General features: G+C 37.6%; 1 protein-coding gene across 3 annotated transcripts in view; it reads left to right on the forward strand.

Moving 5' to 3' along the window:
• LOC103190407 (uridine-cytidine kinase-like 1) overlaps positions 1-13,594 on the forward strand; it is a 36,962-nt gene extending 23,368 nt beyond the window's left edge. For 2 of the 3 annotated variants that reach the window (XM_007911186.2, XM_007911172.2), the window contains exons 8-15: positions 4,075-4,094; positions 8,011-8,109; positions 8,590-8,683; positions 9,589-9,651; positions 9,811-9,933; positions 10,073-10,180; positions 11,420-11,576; positions 11,908-13,594. In XM_007911186.2, the coding sequence (XP_007909377.1) occupies positions 4,075-4,094; positions 8,011-8,109; positions 8,590-8,683; positions 9,589-9,651; positions 9,811-9,933; positions 10,073-10,180; positions 11,420-11,576; positions 11,908-11,984 (741 nt within the window). In that variant the 3' untranslated portion in view covers positions 11,985-13,594. Of the gene's footprint in view, positions 1-3,133; positions 3,151-4,074; positions 4,095-8,010; positions 8,110-8,589; positions 8,684-9,588; positions 9,652-9,810; positions 9,934-10,072; positions 10,181-11,419; positions 11,577-11,907 lie in introns of all 3 variants that reach the window. The other variant, XM_007911177.2, reaches the window with a different exon arrangement.
• Positions 13,595-16,799: the final 3,205 nt, after the last annotated feature.

Genomic DNA, 16,799 nt, shown 5'->3' on the forward strand with positions numbered 1-16,799 from the left:
CTTTGTGGTTTTATCATTTTTGTAAATTTTCCTAAACACATCAAAGCTTCTTATGTTAATTCACAAATATACGACTCACAAGCAATGAAAAATGGGCGGATGGAAGAGGTTAAATTAATTATGAGCCAATATATGTTCTGCTGATGATGTTAGTTCAAACTCCAGATGTGTCCTAGTGTAATATTACATTGTTTTAAATTATGGGTCTTGCATTAACTTATGTTTCCGTTGCCCTGAAGAGATGCTTTGCTTGACCTTTCAAATACTGAATTTCCATTGTAGCTTCTGCTGTATAAACCTCTTTTCCACCACATGCTTGCTTCAGTAGTAAGCTTCTGTACATTTGAAAGTGCTATTGACAAGCCACAGAATGCACAGAGTGCCCTTTGTGCACAGCTAAACAGCAATTGTACAATTTTATATTAAGAAAAATCAAAGGCATAAAATTCATGGTTTAAATGTTTCCCCCAAACTAAGAGAGATCACTTATTTGTGGTTTTGTTTTCTTCCAGAGTTCTGCACATGAGAGTTTTTCAGTTTAATTACATAGTAATTACATTGAAACGAGCCTGCTAGCAAGGCAGGTTTAATTACTAACATGGTATTACCCTTCCACTCACCAAAGAATGGATGCGAGGTAGAATGTTTTGTCACTAATTAAACAAGCAAAACAATAAAGAAAGCCCTAAAGTCTATTATCCCCAAATGACATAGATTATTGAACTTCATGTACCTGACCTTGTTTGAGTTACATTAAATCAGTCTGGATCAGGATATTTCAACTGGTTTCAAGAACCTTTAATTGTGCACTGTGACAATTGGGATTAAACCAGTTGTGGATATATTTGTTTTGGGTTAATTATTGATTTTACATAAGTTTTATCCCCAACAACTAAAGAGTGGAATGGCAAGGAACCCTAGATCAGTAAGGCTGCAAATTGGTTTGGATGGTATGAGATTTGGCATTCTTTACATTGCAGTGCCACCTAGTGCCTGGTGCAAAGAGGCAGATTTTACTCCCCAGTGCTTCACTTTCCTGGTTTAGCTTATTCATTGCAGTCATTGTACGTTTCTGCCAACCACTATGTAATCTCATGCAATTTAGCATTTTCAGAACAAAGTGTAGCAAGTGTTACTGGAAACTTCAGCCAAGATCGGTGTTATGGTACGACCTGTGATTCTCAAACGCTAAAAATTTGGAAGTAGCAAATTGTTTTTGCCCACAAAATATAAAGTCAATTCACTTCACAGTATATTCTGTGAAGCGCTTTGAGACATCTCGAAGACATTGTAAGATGGTACAGCAAATGCAAGGGTTATTATTATTTTAACCAGTCACACTATATTTAGGAAAACTCATGTTGCAAGAGAGATTTGAATTATGGTCCAAATGCCTTGTAATGGTAAATTATAGTACTCCATTGTTGCCATATTATTTAGGTATATATTAAGATAAGAACCACATTTTTCTGTATTAATTATTTAACTTGGATAACATTAGAAGAATAACGAGTAGGAGCAGTTCATTGTCTGGCTTTGGTGTTCTGATTCAGAGCCCTAAAGTAGATTATACTCCATAGTGAGTTATTTCCCATAGTTTGCCTGCAGGGAGGATGTGGGTGTTTAAAGGTGGGTTAATAAAATGAATCCCTAGATTTGTTTTTACCAGATTTAATGTATGTAAGCCACAACAACATTTAGATGTTTAACCCACTTCAAGAATTTGACACTGATTTCAAGGGTAGATGCCACTGGTGCCTTGGTATCTGTGAATAGTTAGCGCTTGGATTGAAATAAGATGCAACATTACAGCCAGGCATATCTGTGCCAAAACATTTTGTTAAACAACAGCTGACCTCTCTAGTTATTCACACGCAATTCCCACAGTTTTCTGATCAACAACTTGGGAAAGGGGGGAGGAAAAAGAGTATCATGTGGAGCAGGCATTTAAATCTCTTGCTATTAATGTACTGTCAGGAAAAATGCCAGATCAAAGCTCTGCCAATATACTCCAGAATGAAGCACTCCCACTGTTGAATGACTACATTTCTGAACCTAAATAAAAAGGTCAGATTGGACACCAGTTTTGCAACGTCCACTGAACATTGTGGATTAACTGCACTGTGGATGAAATCTCAACTGGGGGTGCAGATAAATTAACGTTTTGGAGAGGCCATGCTTGATTTAATGAGTGAGAGCTGGCTGCTGTCTCTGGTCTTTGGAGGTCTGCTACTTGATAGGCAAAAATACAGCTTTTGTAGCAGACTTTCAGCCAATTCATTAATATAATCTCACCTTCAAAATGGATTCTGCGGCCCTGAAGGCAGAGCAAATATTACTAGAATATTTTAAATAAGTTTAGAATAAAATCTACTATGGATGTCTAAAGAACAAAAAGCATATAGTCGGCTTTCATAGTAACAAATTAAGGGAGAGGAAATTAAGTTAAAATAATAAAGGGAGAAGATGAAGCAAGCAAAAGTAAAGTGGTCGAAAAGTGTTCATTTAAAATTCTACTGTATGGTTGTTTAGTGATTAATTTGATTAATGTTACCATAATGATCCTTGTGTGAACTGACAATCTTGTGTTTAAAACTAAAATGGGTTAAAGGCAGGAGACTTATTCTCCCTGGATCTAATAGGCATCCAGAGGTGAAATGGTAGCAGTGCTCTGCACAATTCTGTAATTTCTACATTCGAATTTATAGAGGAATTCTTGCAAACGCATGATAAGAAAAGAGGAATATTGAAGACATTCAGTATTTGAAGGGTTAAAGTGTTTTTCAGGGTTTTTCCACGAAGCAGACTTTTCAAAGGCCGCACATTGTCTTCTCACTTCATCTGTTGCTTCTCGGAGCGAAGGATCTTTTCTTGCATTTTCTTTAGGTCAATTTTTCTTCAGTGGAGCAGACTTTTTTTTAAAAAGAAACAAAAGTCACAAAAATGGGAATGATGTTTCTACAGAGCAAAGATGTCAGAAACGGTATTAACTGTTGATGATTAAGAGCTGCAGCCCAAATGTACAAACGCACAAATGAATTGTTCTTTTTTTACGTTTCTTTTTCCTTCTCTTGTATGTGGTATTGAAAATACTTGCTTAACCCTGAACGAATTGTTACTATAATCACCTCAGCGTGAACTCAATGTAAGGTATGATAAAAAGAATGGTAAGAGTATGCCCTGTACTGCAACTGGCAAGAGGCACTGTGAATACTGGTCCTTGCTTTGACACACAAGGACTCCTTGACGTCGCTTCTAACCTCCCCTCCTTCAATTTTGGAAGCGATTTGTTTCATGCAGTTGTGTATTTATGATTGTGAATTATTTCAAAGGAGACCCGATCTCTTTTTAAACAGTGTACACACTCCGCTCTTAAATGTGTAAGTGGCAGAGCAAGGTGAGTATTCAAACTGTCTCCCCGACGTCAGTTGCTATCGGTTGTTTGTTACCTATATGCGGCCCTCTAACTTTCTGGGTCCGTTTGAGTCAGCGAGTTAAGCAATTGTACAAAATATAAGTCGACCCTTGCTAATCAGATAAGTAGTTTCCAAGATTTTAGATTATTCAACATTGCACTTATTAAAAGTTAACTTTCCACTGATGGTCAGCCACAAGTGAGCTGTGACAGGAAATTAACTTGAGACACAGGAAGCTTAGAGGGCTCAGTCTTTATTGTGAAGTTTGGTATCTACAGTGTGTGACATGGAATTTTACAAGCCGTGTTCTTCACTAGAACCTTCCTATCCTGTCTGACAGGTTAAAAATACACAACGAAAAAAATTGAAAGGAACTATTTTTGGCTCCGAAAGAAATATAAACTTTCAATAGAAATTGTTTTTACTTGTGCTTTATAATATGTGATTTTTTTCCCCAAAATTAAGTCACATTAACACAGAAGTATTCAACAGGAATTGAAACTTCCACTTGGCTTTGTAACATCCTAATGTCGCACATTGTGGGCATTTATGCCTCTTCTTATCGCTGTTAGCCATTAATGAACTGAAATTTCTTCTCTCTTGGCCGATATGTATTTCCTTCGTTGTCCTGCCCCGAATATTATACGCATCTGAACAGAGGAAACTGCGCTGGGATATGTGAGGAGAATTTGCATACTTCCTTAATTTTCCTTTTAGATGTTTTTTTTTGCATTTGAAGCCTGTGTGTGGCAGTTCTAGAACAAAAGAAACTAATAAGCTGCTTACAATTATTTTTATAATTTGCTCTTAGTGCAATCACCCCGTAATCTGAATTTTTTTTGAACCGAAGGCTAATTTGATTAAATGACCTTAACCCTTGCTCTAAAGAATTTCCTCAATTTCCATTCTCTTTACTGGAAATTGTATGGCCATTTGGGCCGATTCCTACGGAAAGGGTTAATCGTTTCAGTAATTTTTTTTCGCTCAGGCTGCTTTCTGCTTTGGGTTAATGTGAACTGGTACACAAGAACTACACAACTGGTAACCATTAGTAAATCGTTTTGATATTATAACGGTCCGGGCACATTCCTGTGGCATGTAATTATCAGTCCATAGTTTAATGCCAAATGGACAACTGTGGCTTAGCTATTGGCTTGATCTGCTCATTTTAGCTCTTAGCCGAGTGACGAAAGCAACCGGAGATGTGACACTAGCATGTCCGAGAGGTGACTGGCTCAGTAGCCTCATTCGAGCACGAACTGATTTAACCTTGTCTGATCTAAAGCTTTGAACTCTGATGTTCTGTCTCGAGATGTATGCTTGAATCAAAATATTTTTTGGGATTGATACAAACCGGCAAATTATAACTGATTATTCTGCTTCTGCTAAATTAATTCATTACCCCAATCATTCCTACTGATTAACAAATCACCCCTCATTTATCATAAAACACTGTCCTAACATAATATACAGCTGATATCTTCTTACTTTATGTATGTTGAATGTTTATGTTGTATGATCCCGGCCAGAAGACTACTTTGCTTGGATTAGGACTAAAGTATACTGGGAATGGTAGATAGCCTTTAGAATTATTATAGCACATACCACATTTTGCACAGAAATATTATTGTTTTAAAAGGAGCTGTGGGTGTCCCTGGGGATACACAACTTCGGGCCTTGGTGTGACCACACCTAGAGTATTGTGTGCAGTTTTGGTCTCCTTATTTAAAAAAGGACATACTTGCCCTAGAAGGGGTGCACTAAGTTAGTTCCTGGGATGAGGGGACTGAGATGAGGATAGGCTGAATAAACTAGGGCTATAGTCTCTAGAGTACAGAAGAATTAGGGGAGATCTTATTGAAACATATAAGATTCTTAAAGGGCTGGATAAAGTAGACACTGAGGGTCTGTTTTCCCTGGTAGGAGAATGTATAACCAAGAGTCACAGTCTTAAAATTAAGGGTCAGCCTTTTAGAACAGAGTTGAGGAAACATTTCTTCACTCAGAAGGTAGTGAATTTATGGAATTCACTACCACAGAAGGCTGTAGATGCTCAGTCCTTGAACATCTTCAAGGCTGAGACTGATATATTTTTAAAAAACCGAGGCATTAGGAGATATGGGGATAGGGCAGGTAATTAGAGTTACCATGACCTTATCGAATGGCGGGGCAGGCTCGAGGGGCCGAATGGCCTACTCCTGCTCCTAATTCTTATGTTCTTAACCCTGTCTGGGCACAATAAGACTCTGAGGCCTATCAGCAGCTTTTTTAGGGTTGATGGATTTTTTCCCCATTAATAATTGGCTTTATGATCAGTAACCCAGGCATGTCAGCATTCACATCTGTAGTTCACAAAATGGCAATTAAAGGTACCCTATTGGCATCATTGCTCAACAGGGCTCCTGGCGAAAGGACTCACGACCTATACAATCATTACCCCTGGGATAATCTAGTACAGCACCCAGATCCTCGTCCTCACTTTCAGATGCCTTCATGATCTCGCCGCACCCATCTGTGCAATCCTACTGCCCTGGCCATGCACTCTGCTTAGCAAGTACTGGTCTGCTTCATGTCCCTCCCAATCTGCCCCACCATTGATAGGCAAGCTTTTAGCCATCTGAAGCCTTGAAGTAATTGCAATTCTGTTTACTCTTTCATAAATACGTTTCCTTCCTTTCCCCAAGAAGAAATGTAAATTAGAAAAAAGCAGAGTCTTTGCAGATTTTAAATTGCAGGTAGGGGCTGCGTAGGCGAGCTAGCTGTAACCACAAGGCCAAATATACCTCTTTATTTGCACTTGAATTTTCAACAATCAACTGACAGTGGAGTTGATAGCCATCTATCAATTAACGGCTTTTTTTTCATAAGGACATCACTTCCAGCTACAATAAAAGTGAAACAGATTGAATGAAAATTAAGATCCAAAACCCTTTCTCATTTATACCCAGACCATTCAGTCAGTTACCTTTACTAAATATTTTAGCTAAAGTAGCTGTCGAATACACCCTGTAGAGGCTCAGTCAATTTCATAATAATCCTTGCATTTGGTATAGTGCTTTTTATATCAAGAGGACATACCAAAGTGCTTCACAGGATTTACTCTAAAGTGTAGTGACTGTATTTTGTAAGCTGATTTGAATACAGCCATGAAGTGAATGACTTATTTGGGGGATTGTTGGCCAGGGCACTGGGAATTTTGGTGGACTGGTCTCTGAAACCATTGGTGCAGTATTCCAAGATAGTCAAGAAAAGGAACATCATTTTGGAGTGTATAGCTCAGGGTGTGACACAAATTTCAAGAAGTGATTTTAATATTATCTGGCCTTACTGAAACCACATCAGAAGTACTTTTGGTGCTTTCTGTTTCCAAAAGATTAAATGTTTGAACGCTTGTTGATGGGAGTGCAGTGGAGATCAAATAAATGAACTCCGAGACCTTATTTGTAACGATCTAATATTTTATTGGACATAGTGTTGTGGTAATGATAAGATTTGTTTAATGGGAGTGTGTTGTATTTGACAGCAGACCTACAGTGTATATAGTGACTGAATGTCAGTGATGGTGAAGTGGGTACGGCCTAGTTACATGGGATCACAACCCTACGTGTAACGACAGAACTTTTTGTCTGTTGCTAAGCGGTTAGTAATGTCTAGCTCAAACAAAACGTACTCTCTTGTCCGGGAGTAAAGATAACGTGCCTCAGATTAAAGAATAAAGGGAGTAGCTGGTTTGGAAGCAAACATTTGTTTGATGTTGATGCCATGTGACTTTAAACTGAGGAACCTGTTGCAGTTTCATACCTTCTCATGCCAAAAAAAAAAATCATTTAAAAAGCCAGATCTCAAAAACAAACCATTCCACAAAGGCCCTGTATAACCTATTAGTGTTTTAGTGGGTGAATGGTGCCCGTCAGTAACCAGAGCTTCTAAGGCATTCGGCCAAGACCAAATGTGCATCACTGCTCAGCATTTTGTGTAAGGTGACTGATGGCATTAATGTTCAGTGATCTGGAATGCTGTCCCCCTTACAAACACCAACCATGTCAGGGAACTCCCTACCTGCTCCCCGACCCCCTCCAGAACTCCCAGCATAAAAATAAAGTGCTGATTTGCATAGTTTTGGAAACCTATTCTTTCATTCATCAATTTGTACTATATTTCTGACTTGTCCGAGGAGTAAAATCTGCTTTTTCCATGAGCCTGTGGATATTGTAAAACTAACAATAATCAGCCACTAATAAATAAATGCACCCATTCAAATGCTGCTGGTATGCTTTTAGTTATTTGGGTTAGCACATACAATCTGTTTGCTCTTTAAATATCCCCCCAAAAAAATCAGTGTTTTATTTAACACCTCAAAATTGTGACAATCTTTGTCAACCAATAGCAATAAGCTTTAAATCTTTATTGAAACACAAAGGTTTGTTTCATGGGAATGGTAAAACTGATTGGAGATTCTATTCCCTGCTATTTCTTTATTATATCAGCTTATTCTGAAAAAGCAAACAGAAGTGTGTAGACCATCATATGGTTTCACGTTTGCCTATTCAGGAGTTCACTGTCTGAATTTTATTTTCCTGCTGTATTGCTGTAGGGCAACTTTAGCATCTGCTCACCAAGCACAACCACTGCCGGAGACACTGAGTGTACTGAAGAGCACTCCGCAGGTACAAGGAATGCACACATTCATTAGGTACTGTCTCCAATAGCCTGTTTGGCATTGTTCTACAATAATAATAATTAATAACAATAATCCTTGCATTTGATATAACGCCTTGTCACGTCATTGAGATGTCTCAAAGCCCTTCACGGGATATATCTTCAGCGATTTGTAAATTGAAACATTCTAATGTAATTGTTGTTTTAAAATAAATCATTATTTCTGTCATAAGAATATTCTGTTGATAAATTAGATTTTTTTAAAATTATTGATAAATTTGGTTTTAAAAATATGACATTTTAAATGGCTGCAACAAAGCTGGATTACTGATACGATGAAGACAAAATTATACCGGTGTGATCACTGATAATTGAATAATTCGGTATCCACTCCATGAAACTGAATCTTTTTTTTACAGTGAACTTTATTTCATAAGGGGTAACTTTGGTTTAATAGTAGCAATGCACATTTATAAAGGTAGTCCTTCATCATTAACGCTACCCTCTCTTACAGAAATAGAGACACGAGTCGAGATGAATTTATCTTCTATTCCAAGAGACTGATGAGGCTGTTGATCGAATATGCACTTTCATTGTTGCCTTTCAGGGTAAGCAATACAATTATACAAGTTATGTGTGTTTAGGATAACTAAGCTTAGAGTGTGTATATGAATCAGGATTCCAGAGCCATTGGTGCTCCACTTTTGCAGGAAATGGAAACATCTGGTTTATCCGGCAGCCCCCAGTGGTCTTCTCTCTGTCTGATGTCATTGGGATTCCTCGACTTGGCAGCGAGTTCCAAGCTTCCATTCCTTTCATTTCATCATGCCTTCATTCTGACTCAATGTTGTTCTCGGTTGGCATTCACCCAATACTTGTGCTTACTGGTAATTAGGTTGAGCTGAGTTTAGTGATATTGCTTCTCTTCAGCTGTTGCGATAAGTGTGCAGACCAATTCACTTTTTAAGAGTTTGCCTGAAGGCACTTACATTTAGTCTGATTCTTGGTGGTTCAGTATGATTCAATCATTATACCATCAATTTGGTGTCTTGAGTTACACGTATATTGGCAGTGTAACAGCAGCAATAAAAATATACTTTTATAGTTACATCTTCAAAGTTGCATTCCAGCAAAATGCTGGAGCAAAATGAATCCTGATGGCAAAAGCTGACTCTTCAGATACATCAGTGGAACTTAGTGAATGAACTCAGTTCAAGGTGCTTGTGAAAATTGAACAGCTATTTGATACTTGGCCCAATTTTATAGTTGCATTTTATGAACTGCACTCTTACATCTACACACACCTTAGTTCTATACTGATTTGCTGAGACTCAGTTTGGGCAAAATTGAGCCAATGCACAGCAGAACAGATCTGGTCAGAATCACTTGTCTATTAGTGATGTGTGTATTTTGTGACCTGTGAATAATTGTGGGTTGATGTTATGAAACCAGGACAGTATGATAGGATGTAAAACATACTAATGAGCAAACTGTTCCCTTCTGTTTTGGACAGACATGCACAGTCCAGACCCCGCAGGGTGAAGATTATGAAGGGAGAGGATTTGACGGGAAGAGAGTAAGTGCAATTTCAACATGAAAAGCAACAGGCCTTTCTTAGATTTATAACCTCACCTTTCTAAAAGCATCGAATAAAAATGATGAATCCTTATTGCTATATGTGCAGAAACATATTAGCCTCTCCCAATGTAATATGCACCTTTTATTTTTCCCAAAGATCACAGGAGTGTCCATTCTAAGAGCGGGAGAAACCATGGAGCCGGCGTTGAGAGCTGTGTGCAAAGACGTGAGGATTGGCAAAATCTTAATCCAAACCAACCACAGTACAGGGGAACCCGAGGTATAATTGCTGCTCTTTGACTGTAAAGATCCAGATTAGAATTGAATAAATCAATGTCACTCTGCTTTCTCCCCCGTGTTTCAATTTATCTGTAAACTATTGTGCCAATACTAATACAAACATGTCCTTCAATTAACAGCTTCATTACCTGAGACTGCCCAAGGATATTAGTGAGGATCATGTTATTTTAATGGATTGTACAGTCTCCACAGGAGCTGCTGCTTTGATGGCAATCCGCGTGTTACTGGTAAGATTTAGTGCTTTTAAGATTGTTCAACGACAACTTGCATTTAAATAGTGGCCCTCACGCAGGGTGGGGTCCCAGAGAGCTTGTTCCAGATAAAATAAAATGTAAGGATTATTATTATCACATTGGAACATCTCAAAGCACTTCATAGTTTTCTGTAAAGTGTTGTCACGCTTGCATTTGAAAGCAAAGTGGCAGCCAATCTCTTTTCATAGCAGAGCATCTTTGATCATGGAGAGATTTTTTTTTAAAAATCAGTCGCATTTAAGTCTTTTAAATTGTACTCTTTTCTACACTTGACAACGTGCTGGAGTAAAATCATCAACATCTGCTGTTCATACTGGCACTGAAACCACTAGAACGTGTCCATAGAAAGGAATGCCTGGAATACTAATGCTGAAGATTATAAAATGACAAACGTTTCTGAATTAGGGTGTCTGAGGTTTTTAAGGGTCAGAAATTCTTTGAATCCTCACTGGGTTGAAGAAGAGATTTTAATTACCTTGGAAAGATAAACCCCTAAACTTGGTATAGTGAAGTCCATTTCTTTACCTGTAACAGTGATGTGTTTCTGACATTTATTTGAATTGGACAGAGCACTCTATATTGTCAATTAAATTATTATCCACTAGTCATCCAAATACGCTCACTTCCAATCAAAAATATGACTGAATTGAACACGGTCATTTATTTTTGCTCTCTTCTGAGAACAGACTCCACTAATTACCATCTCTGGAAGTAGTCTGTATTTAAGTAAGGACAGAGTCCTTCTACCTTTTGCAATACATTCCTGGTCACACCATCTATCTATTCGTAAGACCCAAGATGTAACTGTCAAGAATTTGACCTCTGTACGTGCCACTGACGTCCTGATTGTCCCTGGGTTCTAGTTCTTGAAACTGATTTACTCTATAACATTTGCCCAATGTGTAATACCAGGAAAAACAGGTCCATTGTCCAATGGGTAATACCAGAAAAGACAGCTGTTGCTGTTTGTCCCTCGGTTCAAGTTACCCAAGTCCCAGTATTCTTGCAACTGATGTGTTGCATAATCTTCTAAATGGATGGTATTAGGACAAATGTATTCCAATACTTGCAGTTCAGACTCTTTGATGCTTGCGTATTTACTTAAAATACTTTGGAACAGCCTTAAAGCCCTCTAACTGTATTGCCAAAAGCACAGAATTTCACAATTTGTTTCCATCTGATGTGGTCTTGATACTTGTCGTTCTTCTGCAGGATCACGATGTCCAAGAAGATAAAATATTCCTTGTGTCTCTTTTGATGGCCGAGATGGGGGTACATTCCGTGGCGTACGCCTTCCCCCAAGTGAGAATTATTACCACTGCAGTAGACAAGAAAGTCAATGATTTGTTCCACATTATCCCTGGCATTGGTAGGTAATAGTAATCGTTGCATTAGATATAGCGCCTTATCACATCGTTAAGACATCTCAAAGCGTTTCACAAGATTGACTGTATTTTGTGGGTGAAACGCGTCAGCCAGTTGCGCACAGCAGTGTCCCACAATAGGCCATGGAGTGAGTGGCCAATGTTATTTTGGGAGAGTATTGGCTAGGTAACAACTGTATCACCCAAACCTCATGCCATTGAAAAGCTTTGGAACAAATAGATAAGGGAAAGAACTGGTTGTCTTGCACTCACGTTTAATTTGATATTCAGGTGGATTTCAGGATATGATTTCATCGCATGTTATTGTCACTTCAGGAAACTTTGGAGATCGTTACTTTGGAACTGATGCCCCTGCAGACTGGTGTGAAGAGGATGACAGCAGAGACTTGTGATTTATCCTGGTGTTTCAGCACGACTGTAATTCCAGGCAGATCCATCCAACCTGTGACCATCATAGATGACATCTTTGTTCAGAGTAATACCTGGCTCATTTCCCATCAAGATTTTGGTGGCTGTTGTACCTACTACTGTGTAGTTAAGAGTGGCCTAGAACAAAATAATAGAATAGAATTTTTTTTTTAAGTAACAAAATTGACCTACAGCAAAAAACCCTGAAAATATTTTGAAAAATGTCATTTTTTATTTGTTTGACAATCCGAAGGATTTTTAATTAGCAGAATGTAAGATTATGTAAACAAATATTTAAGCACTCTAAATCACGTTACAACTATTTAAAGAATTTACTTCTATTATAATGAACAGCCATTAAGAATTGGTGTCATTGTGATATTAGTCTTCAGTGATTTTTAGTGCCCTTTGGCCTGTTGATATTAACAGGATCATAAATGTTGAGCTTGACAGAGGGCACTCCATTCAAAATTAACTCACCCCCATTTATTGTAGTATTTTCATGAGAAAAATCAATTAGTGTAGGTACATTGCAAATCAGTGGTGTTTGAGGCAAATATCCTTTAGACCATCACTGGTCCAGAGGGCTCTAGAGCTTTAATTGAGGCCACGTTATACCAAAGGGTTTTAAAACAGACTCCCCCTGAATATTAACATGGTATTAGAGTACCATAATTTTCCTTACTTAAATCCCATTTATAGCTGGACACTTCTTATTGGCTATAGAAACATTACCCATAATCTATTACAAGGGAGATTATAATCAGATTATATTTACCCTACCAATACCATATAATGCATAGACTCTAAAATAACTCCTCTGGCTGATCCTATTATAATTAAGACAATTTGGTGTACTTTTAAATACAGTAAAAATCTTTGTGTTTGTTACATCAGAATTATTGAGAAGGAGCTTTATAGCAGATATAATAGTGCTGTGTTGTAGAAGTATGCTATGGGAAGTCATGCATGTTACACAGACTGATTTGTCTACCTTGCAAAAGGATGACTACTTACTGATGTTTGTCAAAAATGACAATCCATTTAATTGTGCTTCAGATGTTTATAACAAGCATTATTTAAGGTGCAGTATTTGGGTGTGACATTCATTCTGATTTGAATATTCCGTGCGTCACCATTTCAAAAGCACAAAATTTATTCCTGATTCATGGTGTCCACAAATTAATGTTTTTGGTGACATTGAAAGGAAAGCAACACAACTAAATTCTTGCCAATAGGTTTGTTCTAATTTAGTAATATCTATCTATCTGTGTAAGCTTTCAAAGTTTCTGCTTTGGATCAATCTTTTTATTTATTGAAAAATATTTTGAACTACCTCAATTTATTGTGTAGTTATTTTTTCTACAAAAGCTACAGCCTACAATTCTTCCACAGTTTGCGGTGTAGCAAAATACTTGCATTGGAAAAAAAGGCATTGCATATTATGTTACATTTAAACTACAGAATGTATATCTAATGCGATTGATCAGTTATTTTTACTCCACATCAGTGGTTCTGAATTAGGAAATACTGTTACTTTTTGTTGCACAACAATATCCTGGTAAATCTCTGCACTGTAAGCAATAACAACAACTTGCATTCATATAGCATCCTTCTCGTGGGGTAGTCTCAGAGCGCTTAACATTGGTGGAGCTCGATGCCGAGCCAGGGGCAGGAAGGAGTTGACGGTAGGCACGGTTGAAGAGGACGGTCTTTAGGCATGATCTGAAAATCTGAAAAGGAGGGGGGCCAGGCGGAGGGCTTGAGGGAGAGAGTTCCAAAGTTTCGGGCGTAGTGGCTAAAAGCCGAGCCACCAACAATGGGGAGGAGAGTACGAGGGGCAAGCAGAAGGCCTGATCCAGCCGAGAGGAGGAGGCAGGTGGTAGAATGGAGAAAAGGGCAGGTCGGAGTGCTAGAGAGACGCCAGGGCACAAAGGGATTTGTGGACAAGTGTAAGGATCTTGGAAGTCGATCCATTCTCTGATAGGGAGCTAGTGGAGTCTGGCGAGGATTAGTGTGATGGGGGTACAGAGTTTAGAGGGGGTGAGTATACGTGGGAGTTGGGGGGAAAGGGGAAAGAGGTTTTGAATTACCACTACCCTGCGTGGAGGGGCTATATAAATGCAAGTTACTGAGAATTAAGAAAAAAACATACCTTAATTTGCAAACAATTAGAAAAAAGTGTCAGACACATGAAATTAACACAAAATATATTTCATATTGTACTCGCAGCACAAATAAATCACTTATTTTCCTGTAGTACTGCAAAGGTTGTAGTTTGCATTCAGGAACAGAAGCCTGATGTTTATGTGTAGTATTCTATATAAAATATGATGGCTGTGTTCTAATTTATGATGATGAATGCCATTGATAATATTTAATTGTGTGTATATATTTAAATCCTGAGATTGCACTGTTATATTACCAATCATCTGATTGCACTGTTCACTGAGAGTATATTTTGCATCTGGTCCTTCAAACAATGTGAAAAATATCTTTTGATACATTATATTCAATTGTTCTATATTAATCTGCCAAACAAATTTGTTAATTTTATTTGGAAAATTCTGGTCTCATTAAAGAGGCATTCGTCAGTAATTTCTGTCTTCAAAGACAAAGATTTCTGTACAAAATAAGCAGCTGATTTGAGAACATGAAAGGTGGTACCAGTTCTGCAGCGTTGACTGTGTGATTGATGTAAGATAGCTTCTAATGAGAAACCCAAAGAAGATAGAAAAACTTGCACATTGTTTAAGTGTTGCTCCCCTGTCGGGAAGCTAACGTTTGTGTATGCTGTTTAGCATTCTGTTTTGGTATAAATAATGTAAGTACTGTTACCATAGAGACAAAGGTTCGTGAAAAAAAAATCATTGTTTGGTTGCAGCCTGTCTGCGATACACCAGGTTTGACTTTTTTTAACCCCATCAAATTGATGAACACATAACCGCTTGAAAGAATTGTTAGAGTTCATTAATTGTTAATATGTGTTGTGAGAATTAAAGTGGGATTGATGCAATGCAGCTGTGTACTTTTGTTTGTACGTATTTTCCTCACTCAGTATGTTCAGAACTTCATCGCTAAAGTTCTTTCATAGCAGACTATAGAAGCTGAACATATTATTCTGTGTCCAACTGATGCATTTGGAACACGTTTAAAGTTGGGATGTGCACATTAAAATGTTTGTCTTTTCAAACCAGTTGTGTTTTGAAACATTTTTGTTCTGTCAGAGTGTACACATTACATTCATGTAGCCCCTGCGTGCGAAACTAGTTGAATTAATGTATGCTGATAGCATCTTACCTTTTTAGCAGCAATTGTTCTATGAAGGTATGACAATGTGTCTGGTGTACTCCCTCGCCATTCTCTTATCATGATACAAGGTGTTATTTCCTTGTAATCCACTCTAGATTGACAGTAATCCATTCATAGTAATTCTATCACAGTCAATCACCATTAAATGGCCATCCATTACACCGACACTGACAAAAAAGCACAAATGGGATAAAATTGTACCTGCTAAATTACATGATGTATAATCTAAAACGACGGCTATATGAGAGTGATTTCAAGGCAACATTACCTTGGATTCCAGATGGCAGTTATCAAGTACTGAGCATTGCTCTCACAGACTATTACACCAATTGTTCAGTAGGTAACTCCTTTCTCATTCCCCCTGGCCATCCATTATTCTCTGTTCAAGGGAAACTCACTATTAAAGACACTCAGAGACTATTATTTTTGCCCCCATCAGTTTCAAATGGAAAAAAAAAGCTTGAATGATGAGTTGCCCTGATTACTGGCGTGTATCCAAAGTGGATATCACAATGGATATCACAATGGATCAGTTTAATGGTCAATAAGCACTAGTTTATGCTTACAGTTAGACTGATTACATCTATTTTATCCCGCATGATTACTGAACACAATTATTTCCAAAATGCATAGTTTTTCATTTAACTTACTTAAGATAGCTGCTCAGTATTATGCAATACAATTAGAAATAATACATTAAATTATACGAAACACAAAATAACATGTCTAAATGCACATACTCAAAACATATATGCAATTGATGGGAGTTAAACTCATTCAATAGCTGAGAGGTTACATATTACAGTGGACATACAGTCTCAAGTAGATTTTATCCCTAGTTTGTGCTAAATTGAATAATCGTAGTCAAGAAGCAAGCAGCAATCGCCTACGAAATAGTCCTTACATTTAACGGTAAAATCCTGTGAAACGCTTTGAGACGTCTTGATGACATGATCATCAAGTGCATGATGTATAAAATGCAAGGGTTATTATTATAATAATAATTGTCCCTGTTTCCGCAGGCTAAAATAGAAGAAAATTCAACTGAGAGAATTCAGAGATATCTTCTAAGTGTACTTAAGTTTAAGTTATTTCATAGAGCTGGAGAATTTTACATACATTTGAAAACTTTTCATTGGTATAAGCATTTTGCAGATATATTTAATTACCTTAAACAAATGTCAGATAAGGAAGGAAGCGCAGAAAGGTTTCAGCACAGCATTTGTATTAGGTTTTATTTCTTTGACCGGATTAGCCATAAGATGAAAATGTAGGATAGAATTTAAACACAATACTTTAAGGTATACAACGAGTATAATATTAAATGAGTAATAAAATGCCAACTAGAAAAATGGATGCTTTGAGAACTTAAGCAGAGACTGATAAACATGCTATAGAAGACATTTAGCCTTGTATAAATTGTCTAAAGTTAGTATTGTTTGAGGAAACTGAAAGGACAGGGTTGTGAAATTAACTGTGATGAGCAG

The sequence above is a fragment of the Callorhinchus milii genome, unplaced genomic scaffold (assembly GCF_018977255.1).
Source record: "Callorhinchus milii isolate IMCB2004 unplaced genomic scaffold, IMCB_Cmil_1.0 Scaffold18, whole genome shotgun sequence".
Lineage (NCBI taxonomy): Eukaryota > Metazoa > Chordata > Chondrichthyes > Chimaeriformes > Callorhinchidae > Callorhinchus > Callorhinchus milii.